Source organism: Colletotrichum destructivum, chromosome 3, assembly GCF_034447905.1.
Source record: "Colletotrichum destructivum chromosome 3, complete sequence".
NCBI lineage: Eukaryota > Fungi > Ascomycota > Sordariomycetes > Glomerellales > Glomerellaceae > Colletotrichum > Colletotrichum destructivum.
The window spans coordinates 4,592,737-4,609,681 of record NC_085898.1 but is presented as its reverse complement, the minus strand read 5'-3'; the positions used below and the strand labels follow the sequence as shown (position 1 = coordinate 4,609,681).

At 54.8% G+C, this 16,945-nt stretch overlaps 6 protein-coding genes across 6 annotated transcripts; 3 read left to right on the top strand and 3 right to left on the bottom strand.

Moving 5' to 3' along the window:
• Nucleotides 1-13: 13 nt before the first annotated feature.
• Nucleotides 14-2,543, bottom strand: CDEST_05499 (Putative EF-hand domain, FAD/NAD(P)-binding domain, FAD/NAD(P)-binding domain superfamily). Its single transcript, XM_062921658.1, has 2 exons — nucleotides 260-2,543; nucleotides 14-206 (listed from the first exon to the last, which is right to left on the bottom strand). The coding sequence occupies exons 1-2, from the start codon at nucleotides 2,322-2,324 to the stop codon at nucleotides 190-192; spliced, it is 2,082 nt and encodes a 693-aa protein (XP_062777709.1). The 5' UTR covers nucleotides 2,325-2,543; the 3' UTR covers nucleotides 14-189.
• Nucleotides 2,544-3,116: 573 nt separating this feature from the next.
• CDEST_05498 (Putative uridine kinase, AAA+ ATPase domain, phosphoribulokinase/uridine kinase) lies at nucleotides 3,117-5,753 on the bottom strand. Its single transcript, XM_062921657.1, has 10 exons — nucleotides 5,076-5,753; nucleotides 4,940-5,017; nucleotides 4,839-4,888; nucleotides 4,594-4,738; nucleotides 4,494-4,536; nucleotides 4,348-4,433; nucleotides 4,265-4,292; nucleotides 4,171-4,212; nucleotides 3,890-4,121; nucleotides 3,117-3,829 (listed from the first exon to the last, which is right to left on the bottom strand). Exons 1-10 carry the CDS (start codon nucleotides 5,256-5,258, stop codon nucleotides 3,346-3,348), a joined length of 1,371 nt encoding a protein of 456 aa, XP_062777708.1. The 5' UTR covers nucleotides 5,259-5,753; the 3' UTR covers nucleotides 3,117-3,345.
• A 364-nt stretch (nucleotides 5,754-6,117) lies between these two features.
• On the top strand, nucleotides 6,118-8,103 carry CDEST_05497 (Putative CRA domain-containing protein). The gene is made up of 4 exons (XM_062921656.1): nucleotides 6,118-6,384; nucleotides 6,463-6,539; nucleotides 6,766-6,961; nucleotides 7,148-8,103. The coding sequence occupies exons 1-4, from the start codon at nucleotides 6,289-6,291 to the stop codon at nucleotides 7,598-7,600; spliced, it is 822 nt and encodes a 273-aa protein (XP_062777707.1). The 5' UTR covers nucleotides 6,118-6,288; the 3' UTR covers nucleotides 7,601-8,103.
• A 346-nt stretch (nucleotides 8,104-8,449) lies between these two features.
• Nucleotides 8,450-9,307, bottom strand: CDEST_05496 (Putative NADH dehydrogenase ubiquinone Fe-S protein 4-like superfamily). The gene is made up of 3 exons (XM_062921655.1): nucleotides 9,037-9,307; nucleotides 8,869-8,979; nucleotides 8,450-8,805 (listed from the first exon to the last, which is right to left on the bottom strand). Exons 1-3 carry the CDS (start codon nucleotides 9,225-9,227, stop codon nucleotides 8,496-8,498), a joined length of 612 nt encoding a protein of 203 aa, XP_062777706.1. The 5' UTR covers nucleotides 9,228-9,307; the 3' UTR covers nucleotides 8,450-8,495.
• Nucleotides 9,308-9,442: 135 nt separating this feature from the next.
• CDEST_05495 (uncharacterized protein) lies at nucleotides 9,443-10,377 on the top strand. The gene is made up of 5 exons (XM_062921654.1): nucleotides 9,443-9,624; nucleotides 9,690-9,704; nucleotides 9,878-10,031; nucleotides 10,096-10,161; nucleotides 10,242-10,377. Exons 1-5 carry the CDS (start codon nucleotides 9,577-9,579, stop codon nucleotides 10,265-10,267), a joined length of 309 nt encoding a protein of 102 aa, XP_062777705.1. The 5' UTR covers nucleotides 9,443-9,576; the 3' UTR covers nucleotides 10,268-10,377.
• A 789-nt stretch (nucleotides 10,378-11,166) lies between these two features.
• Nucleotides 11,167-16,266, top strand: CDEST_05494 (uncharacterized protein). The gene is made up of 3 exons (XM_062921653.1): nucleotides 11,167-11,592; nucleotides 11,766-12,258; nucleotides 12,316-16,266. The coding sequence occupies exons 1-3, from the start codon at nucleotides 11,527-11,529 to the stop codon at nucleotides 15,417-15,419; spliced, it is 3,663 nt and encodes a 1,220-aa protein (XP_062777704.1). The 5' UTR covers nucleotides 11,167-11,526; the 3' UTR covers nucleotides 15,420-16,266.
• The last annotated feature ends 679 nt before the right edge of the window (nucleotides 16,267-16,945 follow it).

Sequence of the window (16,945 nt, the reverse complement as noted above, 5' to 3'; positions counted from 1 at the left end):
TATATGTCTCTCCTTTTTTTTCTTTTATCTCTTTCCTTTCTGTTTCTTTTCTCTCGTCTCCTGATCTCTCGCCATGCTACTCTTTCGTTAACGCGCCAATGCTACAATTCAAGGACCTTCTGTCCCTCATCCTCCACAGGGTATGCTAACACGACAAAAACTGGTTCCTGCCACCCTTTACAATCAAATCTAATAGCTCATCAAGTCTAAATTTCGTCAGTAGCCATAGTTTGGAGGGCATGTCTCCACGACGACTTACCTCTTCCAAAGAGACCACGCTTGGCCCAGTCCATAGCAAGTAAAATGCGCGTCCGCAAGCTAACGCTCTGGGCGAAGTAGACGGACCGCCACATGTAGACAGCCCATAAGCCACCAGCAAAGTTCCATCCTTCGCCCCAATCGAAGACAGCCGAGTTACCAATGTACGCCAAGCTGCCGAGATGGCGATACACGAACGCCTTATACACAACGGAATCGATGTCGCCATCAAGGACCATGTTCGCCTTCAGGCCGTCTGAGGTGCGCGCCAACTTGTTGAACTTGTGCGCGAGGTACTGGCCCTGCTGGTGGGCGCGCTGAGCGGTGGCGGGGAGCGAGGTGAGCTTTGAGTCGATCTGCTTCAGCAGCTCACGGAGCTCGCCAAAGTCGAGGGTGCCAGACTGGTCCTTGTCGAACTGCTCAAACAGCTTGTCGAGGCGCTTCAAGTGGCCGACGGCCTGTGGGAAGCGCTTCTTGACGTCGTTGGCCACGTCACGCCAATCACTGAAATGCAACTCCAGGGTTTCGGGGTCCTTGCCCCGCTTGAAAGCAATGCCGCGAAGGAACGTGATGATGTGGTCGGCTACATTGTTCTGTACCGTTGAGCAGTCGCCAATGGCATAGACGTCGCCTAAGGGTGTGCCGTTGAGGCGGAGATGCGTATCGGTTTCGAGGGCGTGGCGGTTCGTCTGCGAGGGACCAAGTTTGGCGGACAGGCGCTTGCAGAGGTCGGCTTGGGCGACACCGGTTGACCAGAGGCAGAAGCCCATGGGGAGTTCCTTGGTTACGAGAGATCCATCAGGTTGCTTCTGAGTAAAGACGATTTTGTCGGGAAGAACTTCCTTGACGCGGGAGTTTGTGAGAATGTCAACCTGGTCGCGGGCAAAGTGCTCCTCGGCGTACTTGGAGACGGCTTCATCGTAGGTGTTGAGGATGTGACTGCGACTCTGAATCAAGTGGACGGAGATCTCGTTGCGGAGGAGCTTGGGGAAGTGCTGCGTCAAGTCTTCGTTAAGCATATCGAACAACTCGGCGGCGAATTCGACACCGGTAGGGCCACCCCCGCTGACGACAAAGGACAGGAGACGCTTGCGCTCGTCATCAGCGGTCGTAGGCAGGCAGGCCTGCTCGAGGTTATGCATGACCTGGTTCCGAACCTTGCGCGCATCGCTGATATCCTTGAGGAAGTGAGCGTTCTCGAGTCCCTTGACACCGTGGGGGTTCGTGGTTGATCCAACAGCAATAACCAGCTTGTCGTACGGGACGTAGAAACGGACTTCGTTACCAAAGGCATCGGGTTGGGAGCATTCAATCAGCTTGTGGGAAAACTCCACGTCCTCGGCCTTTGCGCGGATAAAGTGACCGTGTACACGCGCAAGGATTCGACGGACAGGTTCAACCAAAGATCTGAGCTCAAGAGTTCCTACAGTTGCAGACGGAAGCATAGGGGTAAACAGGAAGTAGTTGGTCGGAGAGATGACGGTAACGTGATACTCGTCCGGGTTGAGTTCTTTGAGGAGGGCTACGCCGCCCCATCCGCCGCCCAGAATGACCAACTTTGGTTTGTCCTTTGCCGACTTCATGTTTTCGTTGTCCAGGTCGTCGATCAAAACTTCAGCGATTGGCAAATTTTTGGGGCCGCCTATCTTTGGATTCAAAGCCAGCTCGGATACTTTGATCTCGCCGTGATCGGGGTGTTCTTTGTAGGTGGAGGCGTCGTAGATGAAGAAGGCAACCACGCCCAAGCCGACGAAGATAACACCACTGCCGAGCCATACTGCGCTGCGATATACGAAGCGGATAATTCGTGACCTGGATGGGGGGGAAGGAGTTGTGCCTGAGACGGATCGAAAAGCTGTACCCTTGGGCAGACCATGGGCGTTGAAGAAGGAGTTCGCGAGAGGTGTCCGGGTTGTTCGTGATCGTTGGGGCAAATTAGCGAAGGCACGCCTCTGAGAGGAGACAATCTGTCGTCTGCATATTGGGGAGGCCTTGAGGAGACCGATTGACGAGGTCTGGGAAGCGGCGCGAGGTAGGCGCATCAGCGCCGATGTGGTGGGAGGCATTTAATAACCGGGAACTCGCTCGTGATGGAACGTCTGACGATGTGGTCGTTTAGGTATTCAACAAGGAGATATCATGTCGAAACGAGTGATTTGGGAGCAGTCGAGGCTCTTAGGTTGTATCCTCGCGTCGCAGTTTCCAACAACGGGAGAACAAGAATCTAATCGAAGGTGGGCGTGTTCCAAGGAACGAATAGTGCAAGGCGTCGTGTGGTAATGGCTACGAAAAAAAAAAGGACGACCTACCTCAGGGCTGGCGGGATAATAGCTCCCTGCCTTATGCCGTATGCGTAATGATGCTGGTACTACGGATACCTAGGTAGGTCAAGCCAGGAGCGACAAACCCGAGCAGCTCCTTTCCCGGCAGCTCCAGCAACTACGTCATTGTTCGGTTAAGCCGAAGACTCGCCTCCCATGCAATTATACGACACGCCAGGCAGGGAGGGCTAGGCAGGGCCAGCCAGACTGTTCCAAAAAGTGCCGAGCTCGTCCTCCATCATTGGCCAACCTTTGATGTCGCATATCGCCGTCACTGCTGCCGACAACTCGGACTTTCGTCTCGATTCCCTGCCCCGTGGTCGGCGCCGCGTTTCTGGTCCTCCGAGCTGGCAGTGTCTCTATTACGGGGTCCTTCCTCGGCGAGATTAGTGCATTTCGCGACGCAGTGGTCTCAGTCAGCGATCTTAAAAGCGCATGCTGCGTGCCGGACTCTCCACCATCATATCCACTCCTCGGCGTCTCGTTCGGTCAATTGACGCTTGACACCAACCAATGATGAGCATCTTGGGTGCGGCTGGACTGGAAGTATAGGAAGTGGCGGATGCAGCCTGGCTCACGATGTCAAGGTTGTTTTCAACTCAAGCCAAGCTCGCACCGTGTTGAGATCCAAGGCAGATGCCATGGTGTATCCTGGCACTGCTGTTCCTAGTTTGTTGTACTGATTGTCTTTACTGTTGCTATATACATCACCTGCTCGTCGCAGGTGAAATGCGATGGCACACCTTTCTCAAAGACGGCTACTAAACTAGCATCGGAAGTACTTCTTCTCGACCCAGCGATCTTCGATATCGGCAAGCATGTTGCAGAGAACGATGGTGATACCAGGGAAAACCTTGGCAAGCCGGTGAACACCAAGTCTCCCGGCGGCATAGCAAGCCAGCACAATCTTCTCCTGGGCAACGCCGTGGTCGACGAGAACCTGCACAGCCATAAGTGCGGCACCTCCGCTCGCCATCTGGGTGTCAATCAACAACACCGACTCGTGGTCGTCAATGTTGTCCGGAAGCTTAAGGTAATGCAGCTCGGGCTCTCCCGTCCGTACGTTGGACTGGATGAGGACTCGGCCGGTTCTCATATCGGGAACAACTCTCTTCAGGGCAGTCTCAAAGGCAGCACCGCCTCGGAGAACAAGCACCGCACTCACATCGCCTGTAGCCTGAAGACCATTATACTTGTAGCCTTGGGGCGTGGAAACGGTCTTCTCCCTGAACTGCACATTGTTAAGCGCCCTGGAATAAATCAGCCTACTGCAACTGCACGTACGATCGCTCCGGAGCCAAAATACTCACTGCTCAATCAACAAGCAAGCGAGGCGGTCAAAGTAAAAGATGAAGTCTTCCGCCGACGTGTCGATGTCCTGGATGATTGTGCACATGCCTCTGAGTTGCGTTGTCTGGTCCAAGATCACGACTCTGTCAGACAGAGGGTCGCTGGCAGCAGCGAGCTCCAGCTGCGTCAATGCCGCCCGGTGGTGCGTTGACTTTTCGATCAACTTTCGCTCGATGTACTGAACAACCATGGCTAATCGACATCTTAGTTCAAGCTGGCACTACTGGCACGGACCACTTACCCATCGCGACATGGTTTTCGATACCTCTGGGCACGATGATGTCTTTTTGCCGTCAGTATCATGGCAGAAGCTCCACGGGGAGTATATGAATTACCTGCCACTTTGCGTTGAGGCTCAACGAACTGAGAACACGTCAGAATACAGCGGTAACAGAGGCCCTGATCCGAGTGCCGTTACCTTTTCGAAGTTGGGTTTCACAAATTTGAACCATTGCTTCATGATTCCTTCGACATCTCGGGCGCGCTCCTTGACGTCTCTTAACACTGCCAGGGATGGTTAGCTTCGAAATAAACAGAGTTACGTCCGAGGCGCGCGTGACTGACCTCTTCGAGACAGACACGTATCGGCATCCGCTTCACAGAATATCTAAATATCTGTCAGGATTTTTCCCCCCGTGTACTGGTTTGACCTGGGAGAATGTACCCTCATGTCCAAAAGATCTATGATGCGAGGGTCGTGGAGGGCAAAGATGCCTTCCAAGATGATGACGTGAGGCGAGTAGATGGTTGTGGTTTGGTCCAGTCGTTGATGCTTGGCAAAGGAGTACACGGGGATCTCGGCCCGTTTGCTAAGGTTGAGCTTGTCAACTTACTTCTCCATAGACGAAGCTCCTCAGCCTCGTGGGTTGGACAGAGAAAACCCGAGATCACTGTGGCATGACGACTCACCCGGCCTTGAGGTCTCGAAGACATTGAACGAGAACATTGAAGTCGATGGCCTGTGAACGTGGTCAACAACTAAACTAGCCATTACACAAAGCATTACTCACATCAGGCGCATCGAAGTCGAAGTCATTGGCAAAAGCCTTCTTGGATTCCTCGGGAGTTAGGGGGTTGTAGAAAGAGTCCTAACATCATCGAGTCAGGGACGTTGCTAGATGGTCGGCGGGGTAGATAAACACATACCATGGACAAAATCACCACCCAGGGCAGATTCAACTTTCTCACAATAGCATGCGACAGAGTAGACTTTCCCGAGCCCGAGCTGCCGGCAATGCCAATGATGCTAACATCTGCCCATGGTGGTGAGTAGTGAGTTCGCCGTTGGACAGTCACATGAGATTCCGTGCCGCTGTGGTCGTCGGCCATTTTGAGTCGGAGGTCGCCGACGTCGAGGCGCGGGGGACGATGGTATCGGATAGCTGCAGCTTAGACCTTGAGATTCTGCAGCTAGGCAGGCAGAAACGACGACGACGATTGAAAATCGCCGCACGAGTTTTGGGCCTCTGTTCTGCTTTCTTGCGACGAGCGGGTGAAGGCAAAGGGAGGCTCGACTATAAAAATGAAAACAAGAGGCAAAAGTCAGGGTCCAGGTTATCCCAGAGATAAGCGCTGAGGGGATGCTTGACTTTGACAACCTAGGTCAAGTAGCCTTGGTTGCTAGTGGAGCTGCAGTGCCTGAAGGGAATGTTGCGTTGGAACAGGTGCTGGCTGGCTAGGGCGAATGAGGGGGGACCTTTTATTGTGGCTGTATCAGGAAGGTTGTTGTTGAATAGCCTCGACAGCTGGGTGGTCTAGTCGCCTTCAATGGGATCAATGTAGCAGGGGGGAAAATACCAGCAACGACGGAGAAGCAAGCACAAGTGTTCGTCTGCCGTGTTGCCTATTGCACCTCACTCCCATGGCTCGTCGTGGTTCATGTACCTACAGTAGACCCTCGCCGCTCTCGCTGACGGGACGGGATGGCACATTGCTGGGATTTGAAAGTACTGCAGCGGTGCGGTACGAATCGGAAAAGATACTTCAACTTTCGTACCTGCTGTTGTGCTTCACTGGTGGAGCCCGCCCTGCACTTCTTGCCCTGTCAAGCCCGCTTGCAGCTTCTGCTCATGTGTCCCGAATTACATAATCATGGGTGCCCCACGTCGACAGCCGGCTGATTCTGCGATTGGCCCCCCTGCAGGCGCAAACTCTGGAACTGAATAAAGCTCCGCTCCAGCCTCTTTCCCTTTGTTCTGACGTTTTCTTCTTCTTCCACATCCAATCCCATTTCTTCCTCGGTTTTCTTTCAACCCTTTCGCACAACAAACAACCGGGAGCTCGAACGGCCACCCAAATGTGACGGCCGCCCAGAGTCTGACCCTGCCCTGCTTTCCCTGCTTTGCGCACCTTCCATCGCATGTCAGGACTGCCGGACATAAACGACCCAACAGCGATAGCGGTTTGGAACAGAGCTGCTGCTCGTCTCGTGCGGGAGACCTTGGAGAGAATCATGGTCCGTTGAGCTTCTGTGTGCCCTGTCGCCGGGCTCCGGCTCTGGTCTTGCAGGACCGCAGCTAAGATGTCTTTCCAGACTTCGTCTGTGTCGACCGCTACTCCCATGAAGCATGCTTTCGAGAGGCGTGTTCAGGACGTGAAGTCGCCCAAAAGGTAAGTCGTTTCCCTTGCTATCTGCTAGCCCGACGCTAGTCATCGATCCGCGCGGCTCCCCCTCCCCAACCAGCTCACATGATGATCGACTATCAAATGGGAATCTCTCCTAGCAATTACCATGCGGAGAACTCGATATAAAATTAACCTGACACCTTACTGTTTTACACATCTTGGCATTTCGAGACAGACTCAGAAGAGACTGTTTGCTAACATGATCCTCCAGCGACATCAACGCCCTGATCCTCGACTATTTAACCATGGAAGGCTATCCTAATGCTGCCGCAAAATTCAGCAAGGAAGCCAACCTGCAACCCCACCAAATCGACGAGACGATCAAGGTCCGTCAGCAGATCCAGAAGTCGATCCATACCGGAAGCATTCAGTCTGCTATTGAGGCGCTGAATGACTTTGACTCGGAGGTACGTGTTGCCAAATTATGCTCGCCTTCCTACTTTGCCGTGATTAGACCTAGAGTTATCATGCACCACTCATAGCACCTTCGGGTCTTTGATGAGAAACAACCACTTTTTTTATGAGCTTTTCTTTACCTCCCAGCTTTCAAACACGCATACAATTCCACGCATATGCTCTAACACGTATGCCAGATTTTGGATCGCGATCCTACCTTGCATTTCGCTCTTTTGCGGCTGCAGCTCGTCGAGTTAATCCGCTCTTGCACGAAGATGCCCGGTGGTGATATCACTCCCGCTTTGACGTTCGCCACGAATCATCTTGGCCCTCGAGCGCCGACAGATTCGCGTTTTCTCAAAGACCTCGAAGAGACGATGGCGTTGTTGATTTTCCCTCACAACGACCTCGAACCTCAATTGGCAGCCATCTTGCACCCAGACCTGAGACGGGATGTGGCAGATGATGTCAACAAGGCCATTTTGCAGCGGCAATCTGAACGCAGGGAAGCTGCGATTCGACAGTTAGTCAAGATGCGGGCTTGGGCTGAGTCGACTGCGAGAGCAGAGAAGAAGGCCCTCCCGGACCGCATTGGATTGGGCTTAAATGGAGACGAGAGTGATGGACACGACCAGATGCAGCTCTCCTAGGACGACGATAGTGAGCATGGCAGTAGCGACAAGGAAAACATGGGACCGCCGCTCGACGGCCCATTGCCTGATGGCTCGGTGCACATCAGAACCATCAGATTGAGCCGAGTGTTGCTACCCACGACTCGCCCGGGTAATCATATTGGATCACGAAGGCTGATAGCCACCCACGGGATTCGAGACTGAAGCGAATGAGGCATCCATTAACAATCTCGAGCCAACGTGTTGGTGGCAAGTAGGTCACAGTACAGTGAGCCTGTAATGGGATCATGAACTTGATAACGAGAACTGGAGGATTTATAATTAGCGCAGGGCGTTTCAGAGCAAGGTTTGATTTAGGATTGGGAATACGGGCAACAGTATGGATGGGATTCCACGGGGGAGGCGTTGGTCATTCGGTCACGACTGAATGAGAACATGGTACACATAAATCTTAGAATGAGCATGCAACATCGGGACAACAGAATACCGATACATGAATAGAAGTGCTACCAAGGACTATTTCACTCGGTTGTATATTGGGAGGCCAACTCCGAAAAAGAAGGGAAACTGGACTTCGTTGTGAGAGGCTGGCGAGTCTGCTTCTCGGGTACGTAAAAGTATATATGTATCTAAACCTTCGGATCAGCCAGGCTATCGTGGAGCCTGAGTGGCCAATCCCCGCGTAAGTAACTCCGCTTACAGACAAGCACGTAGAAGTAAGTCCAGCAGCTCCGGTTTCTGCTTTATGACAAGCCGCATAACTTCTAAGCATTGTGTGTGCAGAAGAGATTGCAGTCGCAGTTCGTCCACTCAGGAGATGAAGTTAGGTAAGATAGTACCGATGCCTTATTTCAACATAATCAACTGGAGAAATCGAGAAACGTCTTGAGTTAGGTATATACAGTCGGTACGTCTATTTGGTGCGGATGTGCTTGAGCTTCTTAGGCGAGTAAAGGAAGTTGTTGTCGTAGGCCTTGGGCTTGATTCTCCTCGACTGAGGCTCCGACACAAAGTATTCATAGCCTTGCTTCTCGGCAAAGTGGATGGCGTCCTCCTTAGACTTGAAGTTGAGCTTGGTGCCCTGCATCATGTCTCCTGATGACTGCCATCCCATCAGGGGGTTCTCCCAACGATGGCCCTTGGGGAGGATGTCCCAGTCCATGCGCCAGTGGTGGCCCTGCCAGTTGCCAGATTGCGTCGCGGGCTTGGCCTCCTGGAAGATGCTGCGTGTGGCCCACTGTCAGTAACCTGCTTCGACGAGTTCTTGGAGGGCGGTGTGCGCGTACCGAACGGTGCGAGCCTGGAGCTCCATGGGGGCGCCGGAGATGACCGCGGCCTGGATGTAGGGAACGTCTTCGCTGCCGTTCTGGACCTTCTTCGGGACGGGGGTAAAGGTGCTACGACGCGGGTTAGCTGTGAATGCAGCATTCATGGCGCCCTTAAAAAGCTCTCACGATGTGGCCTTATCGGCAGTAATGGTATAGTCGGGCGTGTTCTGGTTGGTAGAGGGGAGTTCAGCGGGCACTCCTGCGGTGCCGCGTGCGAGCTGGCTCTCGAACCGGCGAGCAGTCATCGGGGCGGAAGCTCGGAAGGGAGCGGCGCAGCGCAGGAGACGAGCCGCATTGTAGGCTCTGGGGGATGCCATGGCGACGGTTCGCTCCCTCAATTGATGCAGCGGTAAATCGTCGTCGTCGAGAGGGTTGGTATTCAGGGAATGTGGTGGTGGTGGTTGACGTTCGGCATTGGCAGAAAGGGCCTTGCTGGGTCTCCGTTTCGGGGACGCTGATTGGCTGTCGCAAGAACCTTGACCCGAAGAAACGAGTGCTTTTCGTCAAACCTCACTTCGGCAACGGGGCGTCACTTCGTCCACATTACAGCATCAGCCTCCCTCACGTCGAAACCGAAGTCAATTGATCCCGCTCAATTGACTGTTTGCGCCGAGCGACCGACCGATACCTTCATCGATTTTCTCGCGACCCCGATACCCAGACATCATGAGCTTCGTCCCCCGCCGCGGTCTCTCGACCCTCATCCCCCCCAAGGTGCGCTCCTCCATCGACCCGAACAGCTGTTGTCCGTCATCGTCATACTAATCGAGTGCAACTAGGTCGCCTCCCCTAAGGTACGATATTCTCCCGGTTTACGTTTGTTTTGATGGGTACAATACCGTTGAGAAGGCTGCTCCACGATTCGGAGGTTAGGCGCGGGACACGGAGCACCGATGAAAACTAGACGGAGCAGCTCGGAGCAATGGGAAACCCAACAACACGGGCTAACATACGAACCCCTTCCCAGGCTCTTGGTGCGGACCCCAACGCTGTTCGCATGCAGCGCGTCGTCAACTTCTACGAGAAGCTTCCCCGTGGCCCGGCCCCCGAGACCAAGGCCACTGGCATCCTCGGCCGTTACGCCGCTAAGCACTTCAGCGGCAAGAACGCCTCGGCGAAGCGTATGTCATTTTCCGGATGTGATGTGTGTTCATTGCGAGCAGTGTTCTGATGTTTCGTGTGCAGCCATCGTCCACGCTCTCGGCCTCCTCCTCGTTCTCGGCTACGCCCAGAACTACTACTTCCACCTCCGTAAGTCTAACTCTTCCGTACGAACCGTCAAGCCGTACGATTAGAGTAGATTTTGGCTAAACGATGCTGACACTTTGCAGGCCACCACAAGAACAATGCTCACTAAGCGATTTCTAATCGTTGGTTGTAGTCCAGCCTGAGGCTGTGTAATGGCATTGGGACTGTGTATATAAGAATTAGAACCTATTCTCCGGGAGGAGGCTCCTCGGCAAATCCCCTTTTTCGTGTCAAGCGAATACTCGTGAACATGACCAGGAGCAAAGCCCAGCTCCTCCATTAGCCGCCCTGCCAATGTGTACAGTCAGGTACTGAGAATTTGTTTCGGTTAGTTAAAAAGGATAACTGAGTGGTATCGCGTAATGCCCAAATAAGTCCTGGATAGGAGACAAGAGGATGTTAAAGTGATGTTGGAAGTAATAGTTGCTTAGTAGTTGACGTATAGAACAGAAGGGTACATGCACCTACTGCCTTTGGCTGACTAGCCAAGCGCAGCTGTCAAGGGACCACTGTTTGGCAGTTTACTGCTAGAATGTAATCCTTTGATCTAGATTTAGCAACTTAGCAAAATATTGTGAGTTGGCATAGGATGCATCAGTCTTAAGACCTGTGATATGCTCAGGCCAGACCATGGCGTTGCTCATCAATGCTGAAATGTCCAAGAATAGGTAGCATGTTTGAATGTCGGGGAATCCCGCTTTGGCTCCTTCCCCCCAGCCAACCCAGGAGCACCCACCACCCTTCACTCTTCCTTTCTGCCTGGGTTCCATAACCCAGGTAAGTGAACAGTGCTAACAATTTACAGTGTGCGTACCCTACACACTGTCACAGCCTTCCGGTGACCAAGTCGGCGACCAGGACCCCGTTGTATCCACTCTTTTCCCTCCCCCTCTCAGGCTCACTTCGCACTGAACACACAGCACCACTGGCCTGCTCCCCTGCTGCACGCTAATCCCTGATTAGGCGACCGCAGCTCCTCTGGAAAATCGACCTCACAACCATCACAGCCGCATAGGTGTGCCTTTCTGCCACCACCTCACCCCCATCAGCCCAGCGCTCCTTTATTTTCTCCCGACTCCGAAACCTCCTCCCCCACAAACAAATACCTGAACGACGATACCCGTCTTGCTGGTAGGGGAGTTTTAAACACGCGACTTTCAAGATCGCATTCACCCCGCGAGCCGACCTACAAAGCAGCCCCGACTTCTGCGACTTGTCGCCCGGTCGTACCAGCCACCCTCCTACCTGAACCGACCAAAACCGAGCCATCCTCTACAACCCCCCAAAGACTTGTCCTCTTTCCCTCAGCCAAACTCAAGTCCGGAAAATCCCAACCTCGCTCTTCCAGCGCAGAACATCCGACGACGTATGATGGCAACTGAAGCCACCCTCGACGCCCCCGTTGATGCTTCTGTCCATTCTGACTCCAAGCTCGTGAGTTGCCTCTTTTCCCCTCTTCAAACTTCACAGCTGGCGTCGGCCCCATCGCCCGCCGATCCCCACGTCCTCCTTCTTCATTTGGCCCTCATGCAATCTTCATACTCTCTGATATCACCTTGTCGCTTGCCATGGCTAATCTAGGGTCCTTGGGATTCTCCGTCCAGCAGACTAACGACGCTGACAACGACTCGCACAATGTTGGCCCAGATCGCGCGAATCTGAACGGTAGTCCCGCCGTCGATGACTTAGAAAATAAGCGCATCACCGGTGTCGAAGATCAGCTCGTTTCAGCAGACGTTAGTGTTAGCGGAGGGTCGGATACGGAAGCATCGCGGTTTGCCCGAGATGGAGAGAAGGGCCACGGCAGGACGTCATCGGCTGTCAAGAAGCCTGCGACATTCAAGGCTGTGTCGGTCAACAAAAAGTTTTTGGCCTCGAAAGGCCCTACGAGTATAGCTACGACCAAACCTGGCGAGAAGACCAACTCGACGACAATCCTCAGCTCCTCGCCATCGGGAACCTCGACACTGTCGTCGCGACCTAGACTTGTCGCAAAGTCGGGAACTGGCACGGGCTCCACCCCGCGCCTCAACCCGGCTGCGAATGGCGCCCAACCCGCCTCAGGCCCTGACCCCAACGCCGTGTGGAACAAGAATCGACGTAAGGCTACTGGACGACTCGTGGTGGTTGCGCTCTATTGCTAACCGTGACTCTCAGCTGTTCCAGTCCCGGAACCCAAGAAGCTGACGGATGAGGAACTTAAGAAGTATGGCATTCACATGGCGAGCCGGCTGGCTCCGGAGAGTGGGCAGGCGCAAGGGAACTGGGCGGACATAGAGGACGACGACGATGATTGGGCGCCTGAGACCATTACCTGGACAGATGGTACCAAGACTACGCTCCCGCACCCCGACGAAACGCCCGCGCCGCCGCCTGAGCCGATCCCGGTACCGCCCAAGGAGAAGGCGATAGAGAAACCGAAGTCACCAGCACCACCACCCCGCAGCACCGTGTCGCCCTCTATAAAGCCCGGAGGGCTTGCTTCTGGAAAGGGCCTGATCCTCAAGGCCGGATCTGCCGACAAACCGACACTGGTCGCAAAGCCGCCTGCTCCCCCGACGCCCGTCAAGTCACCATGGGCGCCTCTTCCGCCTATCGAGAAAGCGCCGCCAGTTGTCGCCGAGTCATCTGCGTTCCACGCCGGCACGAGATATTCTGCCAGAGACCAGTACTCTACGAGCAACACCCCACCGCCTCACCATGCCAAGGAGATCGCTGCCGATGATTTTAGTCGTTCTACTTGGAGAGAAGGGCCTGCGGTGGGCGGAAACAGGGAACTATTCAACTCACAGTCTGGGCGTTATGAGCCAGCACCTGATCGAAGGGGCTCCATGCGGTCCGACGCTCACCCCAGACAACCCGCCGTGCTACAGCGCCCATCCCAGTCTGATCACCCTGAGCCGTCTGCCGCTTTCCAGACAAACAGGAGTTCGGTCCCTGATGGTCCCTATGGCAGACGTCGCGGATCCTCCGTAGCTAGTGGTGGAAGTGGGTCCTACTTGCAACGACCGGGCAAGGGCCACGAGATGCCGATGCCTCCCCAGGATTTACTCAGCGCTCGCAGAGGTTCCATGGCCGGGTCAATCGACAGCCCTGTTTCCCCGCGAAACTTCTCTCCCTCGGGCTTGCAACACGGCCCTCGGATGCATGGCAACCAGCAGTGGCAGCCTCGGCCTTCGCCAGGAACCAATTATGCCACCTTGCACACATCAGCCCCTCAGCCGGACAATAGACCAGTACAGCCACCCCCGATGGCCCGTTTGGAGGAGGATCTTGAACTGCAGAAGAAGATTATGCGCGAGAAGCGAGAGCTGGCGATGCAAAGAAGACGCGAAGAGGAGGCCCGCGAGGAGGCCGCAAGGAAGGAACGCATCAAGGCGAAGTTGGAAGCCATGGGGCCGCCTCCGGAACGCAAGAGTGCAAAGAAAGATTCATCGCCCGAGGACACTAACAGGGCCGCTCAAACACAGGCACAATCTCAACAACAGGACGGCTCTACTGGCCCAGAGGCGGGCTCACAACCAGCAGCGAGCTCGAGTTCATCCATTGCGCCAGCAGCAACTGACGCTGAAGTGAGTGATAAATCGTTCAGCGAAAGACCTATCATCGCTGGCGGAGACCCTGGCAGAATCCAGGGTGGGCAAGATGCCAGACAACCTGATTCTTGGGTGGCTGCTACACCTCAACAGGAACGTCTGCCGAGCTGGGGCTCCTCTGCTCCTCAAGCCCCTCGCAACGTTTGGGGATCGCCTAATAATGATCGCGGGCTCGGCAACGGAACTTTTAACACTGATCTGGGTCGTTTGCCTGGGTCGCAGGTGGCTCAGCTACCCGGCCAGCTTGCTCCGGTTCAGAATAGCAAGGGCCCCGAACCCATCGCACCACCCGTCGTGCAGCGAGCACCGCCTCAGGTTCCGGTGGCCAATCAGTCTCGCTCAGGACATGGAGGCCCGCGGGAAGCAAACGACATGAGAAACAGATGGGCCAACTCAGTGCTGGAGGGGGATAAGGTGGTCCTGGACGAGAAGAGAACACAGCGTCTCGAGCGCGATCGGACTCTCGCTGAGCGCGGACTTACCATTGAGCAAGCACAAGCCTCGATCAAAGAAACATGGCGGCCCTCTGGAGACAGCAGGCGCGATGCCGCACACATCATCCACCACGATGTGTCTTCTCGTAGCGTTGATCACCCCTCGGTACCTGCTGGCCCATCGGCGGGTTCGATCCTGCCTCCCACCGGACCATCAGCCGCTACTCAGTCGCGATCTTCCTCCAGATTCTTCCCGCCCAAGGACGGCAGACACGATCCTTCAGGCTCCCATTTGGAGCCATCGAGGCCCAGCTCGCCTTCTCCGCCGCCTCCGGACATGTTTGGACACCCAGCTTTCGACGGAGATGCCCTGCATCCCCATGTATCCCTTCCCCGCCCACATCCTGTTGTCAAGCTGCCCCCTTCAGCTTCGGCTGCGCAACCCGCGGCTTCCAGATCTACCGGGCAATTCGCTTGGGCTACTCCAGCCGGATACAAGGACGGACCTGGGTCTCATGCTCGCGGGCCTCACCAGCCGAGTCATGCGCCGCAACGGTCGCAGGACAACACCGGGAATGAGAACTGGCAGGATCGTATCAACAACCTACTCACAGGACGAAAGCCAAACTCCCCGCCAAAGGCACCAGGTGTCGAACCTGTCACTAAGAGTGCTCTCGACTATTCGGGCCATTTCAACCCGGCCACTGTCTCTTTGCCTCGTTCTATCGTTCCGCAGTCGTCTGATGATGTAAAATCTTTCAACACGAAGCCGATGGCAGAAGAATGCTTTGAGGAACAGGAGATGGGGTCGCTCCCTCAAATTCGGATCCCGCACAAGACTCCGGATGCTGCGTGGCACCCAGCTGCCGCTCCGAGCAAGCCGCTGCCGAGGCGCTTTTGGGTATCCGACGTTGAGACAGTCCGGTCACTATGGTTCCCTCACGAGATGTCCAACAGCAGCAGCGTGTACCGCATCCTTCTCCCCGGAATGGCCGAGGCCAAAACGGTTCCCCTTCCGTCCTCTCGATCGGGTAGCAACCCACGACGATCTAGTGGGCGTGGGCAGCGCGGATCTGGCCCAAGCCATCGGGGCAGCAAAGGTCGCGAATCTTCTTATTCGGGCGAGGCAAGCAACCCGAACCCCCCTCCCAGCCGGGGAGGCCGAGGCGGCTACCGTGGACGTGGGTCCGAGAACTGGTCGCGTCGGACGCCCCCTACGCAGGCAGCTTAAGATAAAGCTGCCACGATGACACTTTGTGAAAAGTCAACACAACGTGATTTACTTGCGGTTGGACTTGCGGTTGGCTGCATACACTATCAATCGTAGTCGGCAATAGTGAAGGCCACACGACGAAACGTACATATACGTTATATGCTGCAGGCATGCTACAATCGCATGCAGGGGCAAACAGCTCCGCTACGAGCGGTAGGCAGTATGTACCCTTTTAAAAAAACAAAAAAACCTTTGATAATTTCCGCAGAGAGCGTTTTGCGTTTTCCAACTTTGGCGACTCGGAGTCAGCCGGGTTGCTTTGGTCGGCTTATGAGCATGACGGCTCCAAAACTGGCAAAGAGGTGAATAAAGGCAGGGGTTGGGCAGCGAACCCTACTCGCGACTTTCTTGCCTAGACCGCTCTCAACGACACACGGAGCTTCAACTCCTATCGACCAGTTTCCCGACTTGAAAACACCGCCAATAAGCCTCGCCAAGTCAACGTGGGAAAGCACTGGTCACGTTGATCCAGGCCAGGCGTTTCTTCGTATGATTGGTATCCATGACACGAATAACGAAAGAGGCGGAGGGTAGACGAACAATGGAGGGAGCAGCGAGTGGCCAAGGGGAACGTCCTGGGGGGCGTGGAGCAACGCGGTCTTTTACTTATGACACCGATGCGACAGGAGGTGACAACACAGGACTCGGATATGGATGATTGAACGGCGACCGGCACATGCTCGGTCACTGCAATGACAAAGAGCAGTGACTGCTTGTGGGCAGATAAATGTCCTTGGTAATTGCAGCTCAGAAAATTCACAAACAAATGATTAAAACACCAGGGCTTCATGCCGCATTACATTTGTCAATAATCATGCACAGATGGCGGTCGCAGGATATCATGTGCAGACGATAACCTGTCTAGCACATACGCTGCGTGTCTCGAGTCGCACATGTCCTATGAAGTCATTGAGCTTGTTTCACATTGTAGCCTCGGTCTCACGATTGAGATGAAGGCATTCCCGACTCAAGGCATCACTTGGCTGACCTCCTAGAACAAGGCAAACCAAAACAGCAGCGAAGCGACCACTTCGGCTTGTCGCCAAGCCGTTCACGCCCCCGAAAGCCCCTCCTCATCCGCCCAGCCGGCCCAGCGGCTTCGTAGCGGAGGAGTGGCGCATCTCGGAAGTCCTCGAGGTCTAGAGCACCCGAGGGGCAAAGAAGACGTCGAATGGATTTAGCACAGAGAGAGGGGGGAGAGAGTGAGAGAGAGAGAGAAGTATAGGGGAGAGGGGTGGGGAGATGGCGGAGGACGGGCGGGGCGGAGGGCCGAATCTTGGATCTTGGATGCCGGATCCCTCTTTGATAAATGGTTCTCGGAATCTGGTTCGTGGCGGAACGAAGTTGAAGTCTCGGAGAAGCAGACTGGGAATGGGAGGAGAAGAAGGCGGAGTTTGGCGGGTTTCCTCGCTGTTTGCGGTCTCGGGTGGTCATGGGCGTGGGGGGCTTGTTGCTCTCGTCCGGCCGGTTTGTTCAGGAGGGTT

Coding starts and splice junctions, on each gene's coding strand:
- CDEST_05499 (XM_062921658.1), bottom strand. CDS start 2,324: ATGCCTCCCACCACATCGGCGCTGATGCGCCTACCTCGCGCCGCTTCC.
- CDEST_05498 (XM_062921657.1), bottom strand. CDS start 5,258: ATGGCCGACGACCACAGCGGCACGGAATCTCATGTGACTGTCCAACGG. Junction 4,739..4,838: donor CTTCGAGACCTCAAGGCCGG/GTGAGTCGTCAT, acceptor GCTCAACCTTAG/CAAACGGGCCGAGATCCCCG. Junction 4,434..4,493: donor TACGTGTCTGTCTCGAAGAG/GTCAGTCACGCG, acceptor CATCCCTGGCAG/TGTTAAGAGACGTCAAGGAG.
- CDEST_05497 (XM_062921656.1), top strand. CDS start 6,289: ATGTCAGGACTGCCGGACATAAACGACCCAACAGCGATAGCGGTTTGG. Junction 6,540..6,765: donor GACGTGAAGTCGCCCAAAAG/GTAAGTCGTTTC, acceptor ATGATCCTCCAG/CGACATCAACGCCCTGATCC. Junction 6,962..7,147: donor TGAATGACTTTGACTCGGAG/GTACGTGTTGCC, acceptor CACGTATGCCAG/ATTTTGGATCGCGATCCTAC.
- CDEST_05496 (XM_062921655.1), bottom strand. CDS start 9,227: ATGGCATCCCCCAGAGCCTACAATGCGGCTCGTCTCCTGCGCTGCGCC. Junction 8,980..9,036: donor ACTGCCGATAAGGCCACATC/GTGAGAGCTTTT, acceptor CCCGCGTCGTAG/CACCTTTACCCCCGTCCCGA. Junction 8,806..8,868: donor CTCCAGGCTCGCACCGTTCG/GTACGCGCACAC, acceptor GGCCACACGCAG/CATCTTCCAGGAGGCCAAGC.
- CDEST_05495 (XM_062921654.1), top strand. CDS start 9,577: ATGAGCTTCGTCCCCCGCCGCGGTCTCTCGACCCTCATCCCCCCCAAG. Junction 10,032..10,095: donor CAAGAACGCCTCGGCGAAGC/GTATGTCATTTT, acceptor TTTCGTGTGCAG/CCATCGTCCACGCTCTCGGC. Junction 10,162..10,241: donor GAACTACTACTTCCACCTCC/GTAAGTCTAACT, acceptor GACACTTTGCAG/GCCACCACAAGAACAATGCT.
- CDEST_05494 (XM_062921653.1), top strand. CDS start 11,527: ATGATGGCAACTGAAGCCACCCTCGACGCCCCCGTTGATGCTTCTGTC. Junction 11,593..11,765: donor TCCATTCTGACTCCAAGCTC/GTGAGTTGCCTC, acceptor TCCGTCCAGCAG/ACTAACGACGCTGACAACGA. Junction 12,259..12,315: donor CGTGTGGAACAAGAATCGAC/GTAAGGCTACTG, acceptor CGTGACTCTCAG/CTGTTCCAGTCCCGGAACCC.